Here is a 16,572-nt window from a genome sequence, read left to right on the forward strand (position 1 = left end):
GGACAACGTGGTGGTGAGTTAGTCTTATTTCACACCTTTAGACAGCACTTGTATTTCTGCACAAGCTCTGATGATTACTTTTTATTGGGCAGCTAACATGCTAACACTTCTCCATTGACAATGTAAGGCGTTAATGCCACCTAAGTTTAGTGTGTTAGCATGCCAACATTTGGCCTCTACTGAGTGGCTGGGATGACGTAACTTTAGAAGTCAGAGGATCATCAAAGTTCCCAAGAGTCACTTACAAAGCAGAGGAATTGTTTGTATAAATATGCACTTACACAGCTCAGAGGAAGAAAAGCTGAACCAATCAGATACTTTTTACGATGCAGAGTAGTTGAGTAGTACTTGAGTACTTTGTTTGCTGCAGCTCAAAATGTTCAGCTGCCTCAAATGAGAACCTGTCACCCCCGACATTCTCAACATAAGCTCAGGAAACATTCTGGTTTTACTGTAAGACACGGTTTATACAATGACTGTTGTCTGAAAGTATCTCTAACAGCTAAAATTTTGTGACCCTCATCGTCAAGTTGATGAGCTTCCAGCACAGTACCTATGAGTTTAATGTGAATGACTCTCAGTTGTGCATGTGTGAGAAAGTGAAAGCTGTTCTCGGAAAGTGTCATGACAAACGGAAGCTGAGGAGAGTTAAGAGGCTGAAGACAAGACGTAACCTCAAATTAACCCGCATTCATTAACCTGCAGTCAGGACACACAAAAATAAACCAAGCTGCTTTTTTTGTATCTCATTCACATCTCTGCTTGTGTCTCTGTGCTGCAAAATAAAACTGCATTCCCTAATTATTCAAAAGACAGTCAAATTGGAATATGGGCCAAACCAACCCACTGTCAGGGTAGACATAGTGAGAAAAATATTTATTTTATTTGAAAGATTCAGGTATTTTTCTTAATTACCTGGCAGGAAAATGCATTTTTCTAATCAGTCAATGCTTCATATCAACAGTAATTAATTCTCAAAAAAAGAAAACAGTCACAGGGACAACAACATACACTATATCAGATCAATCTTCTGAGAGGCGTAGAAGATACATTTTATTCTCTTCCTGCTGACAATGTGGCAAAAAATGTTAGTGTCTGTCTCAGGCTGCTCCAACGCTATGAGGTCTGGGTTATGTCCAAACTGTTAGGATGCTAATTTGCTAACTAGCTCACTTTAAATAAACCTCTTTGTGAGTGGCAGCGCTAGTTTAAATCTAATGTGTTTGAATCTTAAAATGTTGATGCTTGCTGGGCCTACGCATCATCAAATGGGTGGTGAAGGAATCAGATTGTTGTCCACTGTTACAGAAACATTATCTCTCAATTCACAATATTCAGTTATGTCAATTGAAAGAATGGTATGCCGTTGTTTGTATTTTAGGTGGAATACACCTTTTTCTTCCTCTGGGGTGACTCTGGTCGATCACCATGAGACAAGCTTCAGAGGATGGTAAGCACGCACTCACACACACCCACACACACCGTTTAGCTTGAACTTGAGTCTACGTCCAGACACAATCTTAATTTCAGTTAATCTGGGACCTGATTCAGATGGTATTAGTGTCTGTTAACGAGGTCAGCTCTTCTTAATCCGCCCTGTCCGCTTTTCACCTTCTGTTCAGAAGAAACTTTAAACATCTGCGGATATTAAAAACCATTTTCACCATATTTAATCTGCTTCTAATCCCCGAAGACACCACTCAGCATCTGAAGTCCATGAACACAGCCAATTTACAAGCACGAGATCCATCTGTAAAAACACAACCGTCCTGAAAACTGTGGCTTCTGCTCTAATATTTCATGACATCAACCCCTCTGAGAGTTAAACGTGTGTTTGCTCAGGTGTCTGCGAGGTGCTGTCATGCGTGGTGGAGGACGTTGGTCAGGCCATGGGCAGAAACATCAGCGGCGCTCACATCCTCCATGAGCTGCTGAGTGCTCCATGGCTACGTGCAGTGCTGAAGGCAAAATAAACACACTGACAATCACCTGTTATAGAAAAACGTACTCCAAGTTGATGCCTAACTGTGACATCATTTCCTGTTTGACCCCATTAGATGTATGAGTGCCTGTTGCATTTCCAGAGATCTACACCTAGACCTTTCTTGCCTTATGCCTCAGGGCTCTCACATGAGGTTAGTACTCACACAAACACACTTTTTCTTTTAAAATAAAACAAAAAGCAGCAATGCAGGAAATGCAGATTTTAAAGTTCGCTTGTGTGTCTTTCGTCAGATTATGGTTGTCATACAGAAAGTCCACCGTCCTTCGCCTGAAGCCAGGGAGCTGTACAAACTCCTCAGCTCACCACACATACAGGTTGGTACCCTCATCCTGGAGCTCTGATATACAGTAGATCATGTTTGATGCCCCCTCCTCACACCTGTCACTCTGTTGCAGGCCCTCCTATCATCCCACGACAGTGTAGCTCAGTCAGACTATGGGCCTGTTTTACCCCCTCTACCCGATGAGATGCCTGAGGATGAAGAGGCCATGAGGATAGTCTGTCTGGTCAAGAACAACCAGCCACTGGTAGAAATCTATCTAATTTTTACTTAACACTACAATGTTGTCCTTTTTGAAACTTGTAACTCTGTGTTTGTAGCACAATAATCTATTAAGCTTATTGTTTGAGTGAGGAAGGAAAAAGGTCTGTACTTCTTCTGTCCACCAAGAACCAAGGAGAACGCAGAGGAAGCATAAGCGAAGGAATAGGTGTGATTCGTAGTGGTTGGAGCAGCCTTCGTCGCTTCACACTGGATCGCCTAGTCCCCACAAGAAGGGCGTGGTCAGGGGAGGAGCTCAGAGCAACTGAAAGTGAAGCCAGGCCTTTGCCCATTCCAAGAGGTGAACAGTCACGTCCGTTTCTCCCTCGCTATCAATCAACAGGAAGTTGCTGTTTGTGTCCACAAACTGCAGAGCTTCAAAAGAAAAGGCTCAACCAATCAGCTCCTTCCGTCTTTGGTTCTGCTCCCTGCACTGGTAAGAGGAGCAGGGGTTGTCCAGTTCGTGTGGACTCTAGTCATTTGTCTGCTTTTCCATCTCATCTTTCTTCATCAGATCTGTCCACAAATCTAACTCCGTACACAATGCAGTGCATCCCTTTATTCCTTCATCTTTCTTTGCATCCTCCCTTTTTCTTTGTTGGATTTTCACCCAACAAGCAGTCTGTCCATCAATTCAACGTCTTCCCACTCACCTGAAAGACTCAGCTTCAGCTCCCAGATTAAATCCTTCATTTCTATTCTTTTTCAATGATGTATCAAACTTATTTTCCTGTTTTCATCTGCTTTCCTGTTTGAAGCTTCAATTGGTGGAAAACCAAAACACACCAGGGAACAACAGACCTCAGTTGGAGGGAGCAGTGATGACTACGCTTACCCTCCTCCTCCAGTTCCAGCCTACAGTCTGAGCCTACCAAACTCCCCTGTCCTGTACAAAAAGGCAGCCACAGGAGGACACTCAAGGAACATCCCTACCCCGGGTAGGACCCCCTCATGTACCGGGACGAACCTTCTCAGGGCTCACACAGCACCTTCAAGCCCTGCAGCCCATCACTCCACCCTCCAATCTTCGGGGAGTCAAAGTAAATCTCCTAAAAAAGGCCATGAAGAGCCTTCCTTGTTTGATTTCTACCATAATGCCTCCAGTCACAACGAATGCCAAAACCAACTAAAACAAAGACAAAACAAGAAGCTAAAGCCTAAAAGTCAACATCCTCAGCCTCCGGATCTTACCAAACAGTGCTGCGTTGAAGAGGTAGAGTCCAGTTTCCAACCCCTGCCCAGTGGCATGGGACAAAGCACTCAGGACGTTACCCATCTCTGCCAGAAAATGGTGGTTGCAACAGAGACAATCAAAGACACAGCTGAAGAAAACACAGAGGCACTCAACCTTCTCGTTGAGGTGGTTGACAAGCTTCAGGGCCTCATTGTTGCCAGCAAAAACCCAGAGTTATCGCCATCAGGGAGGCCGAAAAAGGCCACTCCTCCTCCACCTCCTCCAAGAGTCTCCTCAATTTCTCCAAAAGTGCTCCACAAACCTCCAACACCTTACCCACGTCATCTCTCTTCCTCCTCCTCCTCTTCTTCTTCTTCCTCCTCCACTTCATCCACATCTATCAGCGGAGAGGACTTTGCAACCTTAAGGAGCCCGAAACGATCAAATAGCGGCTCCAGAAGAACAGTGGTGACCTTTGGTCCCACCCACAGAGCAATCGTGAATGGTGGTAACGGACAGGTCAGGCTCAACAATGGCACAGTTTCCAGGGCTCCAATGGAGGTTCAACAGAACCGTAACAGCACTGGGTGCTTAACAGCCAAGAAGAAGAAAAAGAATAAGTAAATGGAAAAACTATGATGCTTTGCCTTGTCTACTCTGGCTTTGAAACAGGCAAGAAAACTGAAAACCAAATGTCTACAATTTTAACATTTCCAATTTAAGATGAAGATCCGTATCAGTACTTGGATCCCAGCTATTAGTTGAATTAATGATGCACTTGATAAATGAATGCAAAAATATCTTTGCTGCTTCTTTCCTGATTCTATATCTGGAAGAGGAAGAGGGAGGGAGGCACAAAGAAGGTACATTTCTCAACGTCCATCTCCCAGTTCTTCCAGAGCTACATGAAGTTGTGACCATCATTCACCACCTTTCATCCTGTTTTATTCTTTTTTAAGACATCCTTTCCTTGTATTGGTCTTTGCCTTTGTTGTGCTGCATCTCATAATTATCATAACTTGTTTGAACAAATGTGTCATCTGCATATTGCACAATGCGTTGCATTTATGTTCTCAGTGTTTGGGAGTATTTCTTCAAACCAGTTTTCTGCTTTATTCCACCCATTACTTGTGTGTATCCCTCCTCATGACTCTAATTGGGGTTGCAAAACTGCAGGAATTTTCAAAGTTGGCAAAGTTGGAAATTTGAGGAAAGTTTTCAGGAATCTGTATTAACCGCATTTACCTGCATTTACATGTATAAATATTAAACTTTTTTAAGACGAAGGCATGCATGCAAACATGTCTAATGCAATATTTCTAAATGACATTATTAATAAATTTTCTGGGAATTTTCCCAAAATGAGTCCAACAATCAAGAATACAGGCAAACATATCTGTTATAAGCAAACATGCAAATATTCCTGATACAACATTTATTAATTACAAAACAACATAAACCATTAATGGTGAAAAATGAAAGAAGATTTTCCTTATGTTCCCCCAGCACCCCATAAAAAAGTCCCATTCAAAAATGTCAAAATATAAAGTTTAGCTTCTCTTTAAGTCATGCTTTATACTCATCAAGGACCCTGACCTCATTGTCCTTCAACTGCTGCAGTCCACTATGAACCATTTTACAGACAAATAGAGCAGTAGAGGATGGCTATTATTCATCAACCAGGCTAGCTAAGATCAGGAACTGACAACATATTTTTCTGTCTAGCTAGCTAAGTTAGCAGAGCCCATATGATTCATTGCAAGTCTTACAAAGTTCAGTTAGCTAATCATTACAATTCATTTATTAACCAATGTCAGGACACTACAATGCAAATTACTTACCCACATCATTGGGTGTTGTAATCTAGCTAAGCTAACAGAAAATTGGCTTGCTAACCGGCTAGCTGGCCTCTGAAATCTTAGTTAGCATTTGTTAGTTTACCTTAAATATGTCTATCATTTAAAGTTAAACAATACTGTCAGTATGATCATCAAAACTTACCTGAACAGGACTTCTAGACTCCAGAAAAGTGGTCTTGATGAAAATGTTCAAGATTGGTGATGATCAAATACTTGCAGCTGCTTGCACACGTGGTTCTTTATACACAGTTGAATTTAAATCGTTGTTGTTTCAACAAAGATCATTTTTGAAAACCTCAGAGATGATAAGAGTAAGAAAAAAAAATTCTATGCCAATATCTTCAGTGGATTTCTAGAAAAATGTAAGTTGACAGCAATAAAACCCCGAAAATTTCCATGAAAAATTTTAGGAAATTTTCCCAAAATTTATCCGACGTTTTCCACCCCCTTTGCAACCCTAACTCCAGTAAATATTACCCCCTCTCTGTAGACAAAAACATACACAAAAATGGATGCAACCAGGAAGCTACTGCTGGTTATCAAATTCAGAGTTCTGTCCATTTTGTCTGTCAGGGAGCGACTATAAGAAGGGATGAGGTAACAGGAGAAATCTACATTGCCAGAGTGATTCATGGAGGACTGGCAGATCGCAGCGGTGAGATTAAATATATTATCTTGTATGTTGCATTGCCTGCTGGAGGGAATATAACACAAAACAATGCAAATTTATTGTATTAAATTATGTTAAATATGGATTTTTGTGTGTCTGTGTGTTGCAGGACTTCTCCATCCTGGTGATATGTTAGTGGAGGTTAATGGAAACCCTGTTGTGGGTCTTGAACCCGAACAGGTCATTCAGATACTGGTAGGTTGGATCTGTATATACAACTGTAAATTTTGTCAGAGGTGTTCAGTGTCTGTTGTCTCAGTAGTTGTGACCTACCAGGTGTACCAGGTGACCTCCCATTTTTTTACTGTTGCATTTGCAGATCAATTCCCATGGAACTATCCTGTTTAAAGTTATTCCTAATGCCGCTCAGAGCAGCAACACCCAGAAATCGGTGAGAAAAACCAACCAATGACAGAGATGCATCTCAAAACCCACACTAGAAAAAGATTTACTTTCATACCTCTTTCTCTCTGTCTCTCTCTCCCTCTTTCTCTGCCAGGTATACATGAGGGCGATGGTGGACTACTGCCCCCTGCAGGACTCCTCCATCCCCTGCCCGAATGCAGGGATGGCGTTCAGCAGAGGAGACCTCCTGGAGGTGGTGGATCAGTCGGATGCTCAGTGGTGGCAAGCCAGGAAGATGCCCTGTTCTGTTTCCTGTGCTGGTTTGATTCCCTCTGCCAGCATGCTGAAGAGGTGACACATAGGGCGGGTTGGTTAATTGAGGCTTATTTGAAACAAAGAATAACTCATAAAAAAGTAAGACTTTGAGAAAATGTTAATTACTGCTAATTAACCCTCCAAAAAAGTTTTTCTTTCAATTAACAAATAAGATGTAGTTAAGTTTAATGTGATCCCCCTTCTTGTTCTGCAGTAAACAGAGGGAGCAGTGGTGGAGTCAGCCGTTACAGATTCATACCTGCATCAGACCCTGTGAGAACTTATTTTCAATTTCTGTAATCATGTACCACTTTTTACCAGCATTCCCAGATCCATATAATAAAAAAATCTTAATTTTGTGTTGTATTGTAAAACCAGACTCAAGACAAAAAACAAGAGTGCCTTGAAGTTTGCTCTTACTTGTTAATCTCTGAATGTACTTTCACCTCTTTGCCTGTAGAGGGCAGTGTGTGACTTTTTAACTGTTTCTTTTCTCTCTGCTAACTCTGCTGTCCTCAGTGACACTGCCTGATGACGGTACTAATACACATGTCCATTTATTTATTGGTAGATTAAGCTGAGTGATTATATTTAAACCAATAGTTTAGTGTCTTCAGTTAGTGTGTGATGGTACATCAATAGATAAACCCACAAGTTTTTTTAGAGATGACCAGGTTTATTTAAATTCTCATGTGAAAACTAACCTTTTTCTGTTTTTTTTTTTTTTTTTCAGAGGATGATCGACCGCATGAAGACGACAAAATTGTTTTAACAGGTAAAATATTTCTGACAGGGATAAGGATGATCAGAGGATAGAGGGAGGTTTCCTGTTTGTTCAAACTGTTTCACAAGCACAGAACATTTTATTTTGAAAATGACAGATTTCCTCTTTTCTTCCCTCAGATGAGACTGAAAGCAGTGATGGGATCTACATAGGTAAGAGAACACGGTTGTCTGTGGTTATGGATGGGTTGGTAGGGTGGGGTCAGTTAGTTGTGATGTTGGTTGGTGTTATGATGATCAGATCCATGAACATGATTGTATTCTTCTTCTCCACCAGCTGGTTTCAGGCGGAGTTTCCGTTTGTGGCGGAGGACGTCATTCAGGAGGAGACGACAGTCCTGCACCACCTGCACGCCAAACAGCAACGCTCTGTCCACCCCGTATGAAGAGGTGGCTCTCTACCAGCGCCCTCCACAGGAAAGCCACCGCCTCATCATTCTCATAGGTGATACTTTATTAAGGCAGTTTTTTTTTCTCTCTTTCCCTCGTCTCTTCGTTAATCTCCCAGAGCGGGTAAAGATCCCTGGTCTGATTTTATTTGTAACTCTCTGAACAGGAGCCTCAGGTGTTGGAGTCTCTGAACTGAGGAAACGACTCCTTAAGCACAACCCTTCACAATTCCAGGGACCCATACCGCGTATGTCACCTTAAACTAAACACATTGAAAGAAATTTCCCAAATGGATATGTTATTCAGCCTCTAGTGGACACTAAGGGAACTGCAGAGCCACTGTCTTAGGTCTCACTAACTCCACTCTGTGTGATCATTGAATAACTTCTAATCAGTTCTGATTGGCTGTCACCCTTTTTCAGATACAACTCGTCCAATCAGAGCAGAGGAACAGAGTGGAAGAGAGTACCACTTTGTCACTAAGGAGCTGTTTGAGTACATGGTCTGTAACAACAGGTGGGTAACTCTTTACCAACTTAACTATTGATTTTCTTCTCTTTTTTTGATACATTTGCAAATTGTTATCACTTTGATCGTCTGTCCTTTATGTTGCCTGACCCTCATTTCTTGATGTTTGTCTAGGTTTGTAGAGTACGGTGAATATAAGGGTCACCTGTATGGAACGAGCACTGACGCTATTGATGATGTGCTGAGGAGAGGCCGGATGTGCATCATCGATGTTGAACCACATGTGAGTTTTACTGAGACCCTGCAGGTTCTCAGTACAGGTTCAAACTGTTACCAAAACCTCAGATTACAGATAAATATCATGTATTTAAACAATCTATATTTCTTTTCACTGAAGCATAATAGTTAATCTGTGACAGACTTATTTCAGCAGCAGGTTTATTCAGTGAAGACAGATCATTTGTTTTTATTTTCAGAGCATTCAGACGCTGAGGACCAAGAAGCTGAAGCCTTATATCATTTTTATCAAACCTCCCGGCCCGGAAAGACTGAGACAAACCCGTAGAGATTCACAAATCATCACCAACTTTACAGTCAACAGAGTGTTCACGGTAAGAGCACAGTGCTATTCAAGCAAAGCAAAGCAGTTCAAAGACCTGCTGATGTTAGCAGTAAAGAAAGAATAAGATAACTAATCATTTTCCCCTCACCTGTCCTGAAGGAAGAGGACTTTGTGGAGCTAGAGGACATGTCCCGGCTGATCGATGTAAAGTACAAACAGTTTTTCGACAGCGTTTTGGTGAATGACGATCTGCAGGACGCCTGCATACAGCTCTGCTCGATCATCCAGGAGGCGCAGGAGGAGCCACAGTGGATCCCTGTCAGCTGGACCCGGGCTGAGGAGTAGAGGAGAGAGGACTGAGAGGAGTTCGGTAAATGAAGAAGAGATGAAGTAAAAGAAGGTGAAAGGAAGGATACGGGGATGAGAACTTTGAAAGTGAAGAGGGAATGTAGAAAGTGATGCAGATGATAAAATGTGAAGAGTGTAAACAAAAAAAATAATCTTTTCTTTTGAAATTTGCACAGAAACTTCAAAATCAACTAGCTTAAAATGCTTTCACACAAAAGGGCAGAGGTTTTTGTTATTCTGCCTCTATCCTTCAGATAATTTTGAAGAAATTGCAACAGTCTTCTCTCCATTTCAGCGCCGTTGGCTCTGAGAGATACTTTACAGGCAACATTAATGTCTTCTGAAGTGGCAGAGGTAGAAAACTCTCCGTTACTGCTTTGTCTTAACAAATATAAATCATCTTGTGAGATGTACTGTATGTTAAGGACTTTTATGAAGTGCTTTTGCCAAGAAATCTATAAAAGGGATCTCATAAAGTCAGAAAGCCTCTGAAATCCACCGCAGCAGAGCTTAAATCCTTGAAATCTGTCATGTATCACTGAAGTAGCATGACAGAAACTTGATGTCTCGTGTGACTGGAAACTCTCCTCTCATCATGATTTAGAGTGAAAGTTAAAATGCGTGTAAACTGTGTGTGTGTGTGTGTTTGTGTGTTCCAGCTGATTAAAGATCATGATGAAATCAGTTCAGTGTGTATGTTTTCTTTCCCTTCTTCTGCAAACCAGCCCCGCCTCTCTCTGTCAGGTTAATCCTGCAGCACAGATGCAGCTCAGGAGATTTAACAAGAGGATTAACGGCTTCTCAATGCAACACTTCGCTTTACTGACATCTATACAAGCTGCAGCCAGAGAGCGTCTGTGTACCATTTATCTTACTATGAAATACTTACTATTAAACATACTTTAGTTTGAGATTGTTTTCTCTGTGCTGATGACTGGGGATTTATTGTGACGGTGTTGTTCCTTTGTCCAAATATTCCCAGGTTAGTTAAAAAAAAGAATACATTGTTTATTAGATGATACATGACAGAAAGAAAAACAGAAAAGTATTTTGTGGAGTTGAATTAAATGAATTTATAAAGAAGTTACTGGGAGTAAAACTAGGATATATTAAATGCAACATTTAATAATACCGAAGGATGAATTTGTAGAGGAAAATTAATATTTATTTGTAAAAAATGTTTGCCTTCTTTTGGAATAAATATGTGTCAACACTATTTATCAAGTCAAGGCTTCAATCAGTCTGACTCTCTGTGTGTGTGTGTGTGTGCATGTATAATAGGATTCGATGACTTGACCTGGTTTCTGTGGTGTGAAGGTCTTAACTTTGACCTGTATCCTCAGACAGACGACACTCCTGCTCAGTTTCTGCAGGTTTTCACTGCAGCACTGTTACATTTTTTCTGCAGACCCTGAATACACTTGTTTTCCTGTTTCACAATTTCTCCTGCAATAAATTTAACACAATTTAAGTTTTGAGATCTATAAATCAAATGCAAGTGCAACCATGAGAAAGTAAAAAAAAACATAAAGGCACATACAGCAACAGAGAGAACCCCAGATATTAAATCAAAACTTTAAAAGTGTGGTAAAAATTGCCTCACTGCGAAGAAATCTTCATATTTTAATTTAATACAGGCTTCAGATTGTGCAGACGGCACAATTTAATCAACAATTCAATCTTTTTGTGATGTGTAAGATCTTTTCCGTCCTTCAACTGTTTGATTTTTGGAAGTCAGATGCACCCATAAAACACTTTTCTCATGTCGGACCTGACTGGTTTGAGTCTGGCTGATCTGCAGAGTTAAGTGTAATTAGATCTGTTGCAGAAAAGACTGGTTGGAGAATTAAGGTGGAGGATCATGAGCGTCTATACCTACTTTGCAGCACTACCAGCAGGTGACATCACAGCTTATCAACCAATCGTAAAGCTCTTGTCGGCCATTCCAGCTCAGCACATGTGCCACCTGTTGCAGTAAACCTGCGACACAACTCAAAGCTTCAGCTGAGCCTCTTTGTCTTTTTAGTTCTACTTCCTCTGCTTATTCTGGGGTTATTTACGTTTTCATCTTTCAGATTACAGAGACAGGTGGATATCTCAACTTCAACTTTTGGAGGTAAAAGACAAAATCAAGACACAGGGTGAGACTTCACGAAGAGGCTCATCCAAAGCTTCTCAAGCTCTGAGACAGAAGGGAAGGCTGTGACTGTCTTTGGTGTTTCTTTACAGCCAGAGAGCAGGTCAGCTGCGCAGGTGAGGCAAAGTTTCGATGAATACTTAGTTTACAGACATGCAGCTATTCTGTCCTAGTGCAGCATCATTGCTTTTTGTACAATACGATTAAATGAGGTTTGATTCAATACGGTACAGTACAATTATATGGTACAGCACTGAAATGTATGACGCACCGCAGCTACAATACTATAAAACATTATATGTTATGCTACAGTAGGGTGAGAAATAGGGTTATAATATACTACAACACAAAACAACATGGCACTAACAGCAGGTAATCTGTAACTTCTGGTTCAGTGTACAGATTACTACATCCATTCAAGAGCAGGAACCAGGAACCATGAACCGCTAACTCCTACAACAACAACACCACACAGTTCTTCTTCTACACTTAAAAAAAGTCTTCACAATGTTTGTGTTTCCTGAATCTTTGTTCCTCTGCCTCTTGTCAAACCTTGGGCTAATCCATTTAACTCAAATCAGCATCAATCGTCAGGTGATCCGTAAGATTCGTGTTAAACTGTAATTAACTGACCTAAATAGAAAACCTCATAAACTAATCAAAGGGATACGGTCTGTTACACACCAGCAGAGCTTCATAAAAGACTTTCACATTTTTAACGATTGATCCTCCGACAGACACGCCAACATGCCAACCGTCAAGAGCAAGAAGAAGAAGCCGAAGAAGGAGGTCAGCGTAGGAGAGGAGCAGGGAGAAGGTAAAACTCGGTCCCACCAATGGATTTGGCATTAAAACATCTGTTTATGAACATTTATAAAAGCTTTTTTCACTTCTGATCTTTTACTATGTTGATCCTCAGTGGCTCTGGACATGGAAATGGAGGAGGGGACCAATAAGAGCCAGTCTGACAGCCGGGAACCTTTGACCCCAGAACCACAGGATCCAGCACCACAGAAGAAGAAGAAAAAGAAGAGAGCAGCAACGATCGGTAACTCAGCTGCACCAGTTTCTACTGAGGACAAATGTTAGTGTTTGGAGGAACAGCTGAAGACAAAGCGTCCAGCCTGTTTTTGGAGACAGGAAGGGGCTGATTCAGGAGAAAAAATTGATTTATATACTTTGTTTTTTTAGCAGCTTTAAGACATGGATGCTGATTGGCTTCTATAATTCCCTTTTTAATTCATTTCCTTTTTTTATCAGATCAAGAAGTAGATCATGCTGACACGCCAAATGGTAAGACGCCAGAGCCAACCATCGAGGAAGAGACGGCTGTCCCTGTGACCAGAAAGACCAAAAAGAAGAGGTCAGAGTCAGCATGAGTCAAACACGAGCTGATAAATTATGATGTTGATCGCATCTTAAGAATTTCCTCTTGCTTGTTTGCTAGGAAGGCAAAATCTACAGAGCATTACAGTAACGACCTCGGAGCAGAGGAAGACGACATCATTGCAGATGCACCGTCCCCAATCCCCCAGCATTCCCTGTTCTCTGCTCCACACGGACAGAGTCAGCCTGTCGGGAAAGTCTTTGTGGAGAGGAACAGTGAGTGTGAAACCAAGTTCAACTCCAGTTAGAAACAGAGCCATCATGAGCAAGACATGCAGCAATCCCAAGACATTCATAAGTATGTGTGTGTTTTTGTGTGTGTAGGGCGATTCCAGGCAGAGCGCGTGGATCAGCTACGACACACTGAGATGATGGATGACTATTTGGACCCCAGACCGCTCTGGACCACCAGAGATGTTGCAATGAAGGTTCACAGCACCTTCAGGTCAGCATTAACACAACATGTTAACTTATTTACTGTACGGATAAGGATGCGGCAACAAATGGCTTAATAAGGACTGACTCACAGCGGGAGACCACCTGTAGGGGGGTATTAGGAAACTGCAGTTTGGGACTTACATATTAGCTTCATTGTTTGGAAACTGAAGCTTGAGAAAACAGAGAAAAACACTCAAACTGATTTGTGTCACGTGTTTTTTTTTTTGTGATGTGTACCGTCTGATGTCAGTGACTGTTATGTAAAACTGATCCAACCGCTCTGTGTGTCTGTACGTGCTCATCTTCTGCAGGGTCATCGGTCTGTTCTCTCACGGCTTTTTGGCGGGTTATGCCGTGTGGAACATCATAGTCGTCTACGTGTTGGCAGGCGAGCAGATGACCACGCTGCCCAATCTGCTGAACCAGTACCACCCATTGGCCTATCCCGCCCAATCCCTGCTCTACCTGCTGCTCGCCATCAGCACCGTATCCGCCTTCGACAGGTGTGTGCATGTTTATGTGTGCCTTTGAGTGTTATTTAAAAAATGTTGCTTCACAAGTACAATATCAACTCTGAGACAACATTGTAAAAAGATGTATTGAATATCAATACTTAAAATAATAAAAATAGGCAGTTAAATATAAGACATATTATCCTCAAACTCTGAAGTGATAAAACTGTATGAGAATCAACCCCAAATTTCGGTTTCTTAATGTGTAAATCATGGAAATAACTAAACTCACAAATTGTGTAAACAAAGAAAACATGGATGAATCATGGCTCATCCAAGCTGTTAACTTTATGCTCATATTTTCTAACAAAGGGGCGCTTTGTTCTCACCTGCAGAGTGAACCTGGCCAAAGCCTCTATGGCTCTCAGAGGCTTTCTCACCCTCGACCCCGCTGCTCTGGCTTCATTCTGTGAGTGTGAAACATAGAGACATGATGATGATGAAGATGATGATGTCCTGTAATAACTCCATGCTCTCTCTATTCAGTATACTTCATCGCCCTGATCCTGTCCCTCAGTCAGCAAATGACTAGTGATCGAATCAACCTCTATCCTACAGCCAATGAGACTCTGTGGTAAGAACTTACTACACATCTGTGGGTTATGGTCATTTTGTTCAACTTTATTTTTATACTTACTCTAACTTTCTGCAGGCCTCCAGGTTCAGAGCAGCAGATCTTACGGCCATGGATTGTGGTGAACCTGGTGGTGGCACTGTTAGTGGGCATGGCCTGGGCAGTTGTCTCTACACGGCCGGACATTGACTACACAGAGGGTTCGTATAGAAAAAAAGAAATGTTGTTATACTAATAAAAAAATTGTTTAAGTGATGAAAAATGTGCAATTTGTGCCTCCCGTGGCTTAAAAGTTCAGTAACATTTTAACAACGTTTTAACTATGCAGATTTTTCTTTTTTTTTAACCTGTACAGCCTTTTACAAAAAGAATATGAACAAACTGAATCAAAAACTGATTTAACAGTGCCTACCTGGTTTAAAAACTGATATTACAGCTATGACGCTGCATAATATGCAACAAGACCTCAAATCTGTTCAACACAAAAGAGGAGCTTATGCTCAGTCTCGCGATAATACAAGCACGAGCAGAGCTGCTGACTCACTGTTAGCATCATTGCCTAGGTCACAGAAATTTAACTAAAATAAAAAAAAAAAGTTACCAACAACAATAACGAAAATAGAAAAAATATATTAAATTATATTAAGTAAAAAAAATCATAATAAGTGTCCCAAAAACGTGTTTTTCTTCTTTTCTAATAGCTTGCGATTTTGGCTATAATGCAATTAGGCTAACCACACAGGACGTTAGCTAGCGCTAAGCTCGTGCATAACGTTACTATTTTAACACTTACGTCTTTGTATCTTTCACACTACGTTCTAGTTTTCGTCGTAGTCAAAATATGCTTTTCTGACAACTTCTTGAACGATAATAAATAATTAAACATCGACACATCAACCGTAGTATATGAGTATAACACACACCCACCTTCAGCTCAGACGACGTTTCGTTTGTCGAAGGCTTAGGTACGGTGGCCTGCTGCAGCCATACAACTGAAGTTGCATTAATTAGGCCACTGGGTGACAGCAACCCGACATGGATAAAACATAAATTTGTGTAGAAATTCAATATAAAGGGTGTTTCTAACACTGTTACATAAGCATAAGCTTTGGGGTTAAAAGATAACAAAAACACTGACATAAAACAGAGATAATTAACATTGCTAGCTCTATGTCAGTTTCATACCTTCGTTTTGTGAACTGTAAATATTTTTGATTGATTTGATTTTTTTTATGTATTTACCTCTTAGTTTATTTATTTTTCAATTTTGCAGAGTTTTTGATGACAATGGAAGTGGAGTCTTACCCAAGAGGAGAGGAAAATGTGGACAATCCTGCATGAAACTCTGAAAACTTCTCCCGTATGACTATTTTTGTTTGTGACGTTTGTTTTGTACTATATTTTAAATAGCACATTTGTTTTAATGAGTGTGTGACTTTTTTAAATAAAGACCTACAGTACCTGTACAACACCATATTTCAGTTTTTGGCAGTTTATACATTGACCACAGGATGGAGCCACTGAAAAAAAAATAAAACACTGAAGTTTGTCACTTTTAGAGTCCTTTATGCACCAACACACTCCATTCAATTGAAGACAGAAAACTTTTTGAGAATTTAGATACTTTTCCTCAACACTTACTGATTTAACTGAACGACAGACCTTGGTATAGTCCAAACATTTCATGACTGCAAAATACAATACACCAACAGGATAAAAAAGTTTAACCGATTGCAAAAAACATTTTACATATTTGAAAAGAAAGCATCAACTTTTGGCAAAACAAAAATGTCAAAAATAAAAAGAAAAGAATATTTATTTATTTATTTATTCATTCATTCATTTATTTATGCTTTTGAAAAAAAAAAAATTATTTTTTTTGCTAGAATATAGAAAAGTGTAATGCAACCTTTTCACTAGAGAAGCACTACTAAACTTTGTAATTCTTTCTACATTTTTTTTATAAACATATTTTTTCGGTTTTCTAGAAATTTTTCTGACTCTTTACATATTTTTGCATTGGTGAAATATATATAATTTTTTAAGTTAAAACATTTTACTGAAA

General features: G+C 40.4%; 2 protein-coding genes and 1 long non-coding RNA gene across 3 annotated transcripts; 2 read left to right on the plus strand and 1 right to left on the minus strand.

Annotated features, from left to right (window-relative positions):
- Nucleotides 1–1,428: 1,428 nt before the first annotated feature.
- Nucleotides 1,429–10,118, plus strand: LOC141808267 (MAGUK p55 subfamily member 4-like). The gene is made up of 19 exons (XM_074694783.1): nt 1,429–1,450; nt 1,843–1,964; nt 2,058–2,135; nt 2,236–2,319; nt 2,401–2,532; nt 6,153–6,234; nt 6,359–6,444; nt 6,569–6,640; nt 6,749–6,945; nt 7,124–7,182; nt 7,429–7,446; nt 7,643–7,684; nt 7,813–7,845; nt 7,970–8,137; nt 8,249–8,329; nt 8,505–8,598; nt 8,725–8,833; nt 9,027–9,161; nt 9,272–10,118. The coding sequence occupies exons 1-19, from the start codon at nt 1,429–1,431 to the stop codon at nt 9,455–9,457; spliced, it is 1,800 nt and encodes a 599-aa protein (XP_074550884.1). The 3' UTR covers nt 9,458–10,118.
- Nucleotides 6,812–14,701, minus strand: LOC141808269 (uncharacterized). Its single transcript, XR_012599898.1, has 4 exons — nt 14,571–14,701; nt 14,263–14,340; nt 9,261–9,446; nt 6,812–6,937 (listed from the first exon to the last, which is right to left on the minus strand). It is a non-coding gene; the product is annotated as an uncharacterized LOC141808269 (long non-coding RNA).
- Nucleotides 11,993–15,914, plus strand: LOC141808268 (transmembrane protein 237A-like). Its single transcript, XM_074694784.1, has 10 exons — nt 11,993–12,414; nt 12,517–12,645; nt 12,858–12,960; nt 13,045–13,199; nt 13,308–13,428; nt 13,733–13,924; nt 14,269–14,342; nt 14,420–14,507; nt 14,586–14,707; nt 15,781–15,914. The coding sequence occupies exons 1-10, from the start codon at nt 12,345–12,347 to the stop codon at nt 15,846–15,848; spliced, it is 1,122 nt and encodes a 373-aa protein (XP_074550885.1). The 5' UTR covers nt 11,993–12,344; the 3' UTR covers nt 15,849–15,914.
- The last annotated feature ends 658 nt before the right edge of the window (nt 15,915–16,572 follow it).

This window comes from Halichoeres trimaculatus, unplaced genomic scaffold, assembly GCF_033239565.1.
Source record: "Halichoeres trimaculatus isolate MK-OKI-2021-1 unplaced genomic scaffold, fHalTri1.1 fHalTri1_scaffold_19, whole genome shotgun sequence".
In the NCBI taxonomy this organism is placed as follows: Eukaryota; Metazoa; Chordata; class Actinopteri; order Labriformes; family Labridae; genus Halichoeres; species Halichoeres trimaculatus.

Excerpts from the sequence above, each read along its gene's own strand:
- LOC141808268 (XM_074694784.1), top strand. The coding sequence starts at position 12,345 with ATGCCAACCGTCAAGAGCAAGAAGAAGAAGCCGAAGAAGGAGGTCAGC. Across the intron at positions 12,415-12,516 it reads AGGAGAGGAGCAGGGAGAAG|TGGCTCTGGACATGGAAATG; the intron begins GTAAAACTCGGT and ends GTTGATCCTCAG. Across the intron at positions 12,961-13,044 it reads AGAAAGACCAAAAAGAAGAG|GAAGGCAAAATCTACAGAGC; the intron begins GTCAGAGTCAGC and ends CTTGTTTGCTAG.
- LOC141808267 (XM_074694783.1), top strand. The coding sequence starts at position 1,429 with ATGAGACAAGCTTCAGAGGATG. Across the intron at positions 8,834-9,026 it reads TCATCGATGTTGAACCACAT|AGCATTCAGACGCTGAGGAC; the intron begins GTGAGTTTTACT and ends TTTTATTTTCAG. Across the intron at positions 9,162-9,271 it reads CAGTCAACAGAGTGTTCACG|GAAGAGGACTTTGTGGAGCT; the intron begins GTAAGAGCACAG and ends CCTGTCCTGAAG.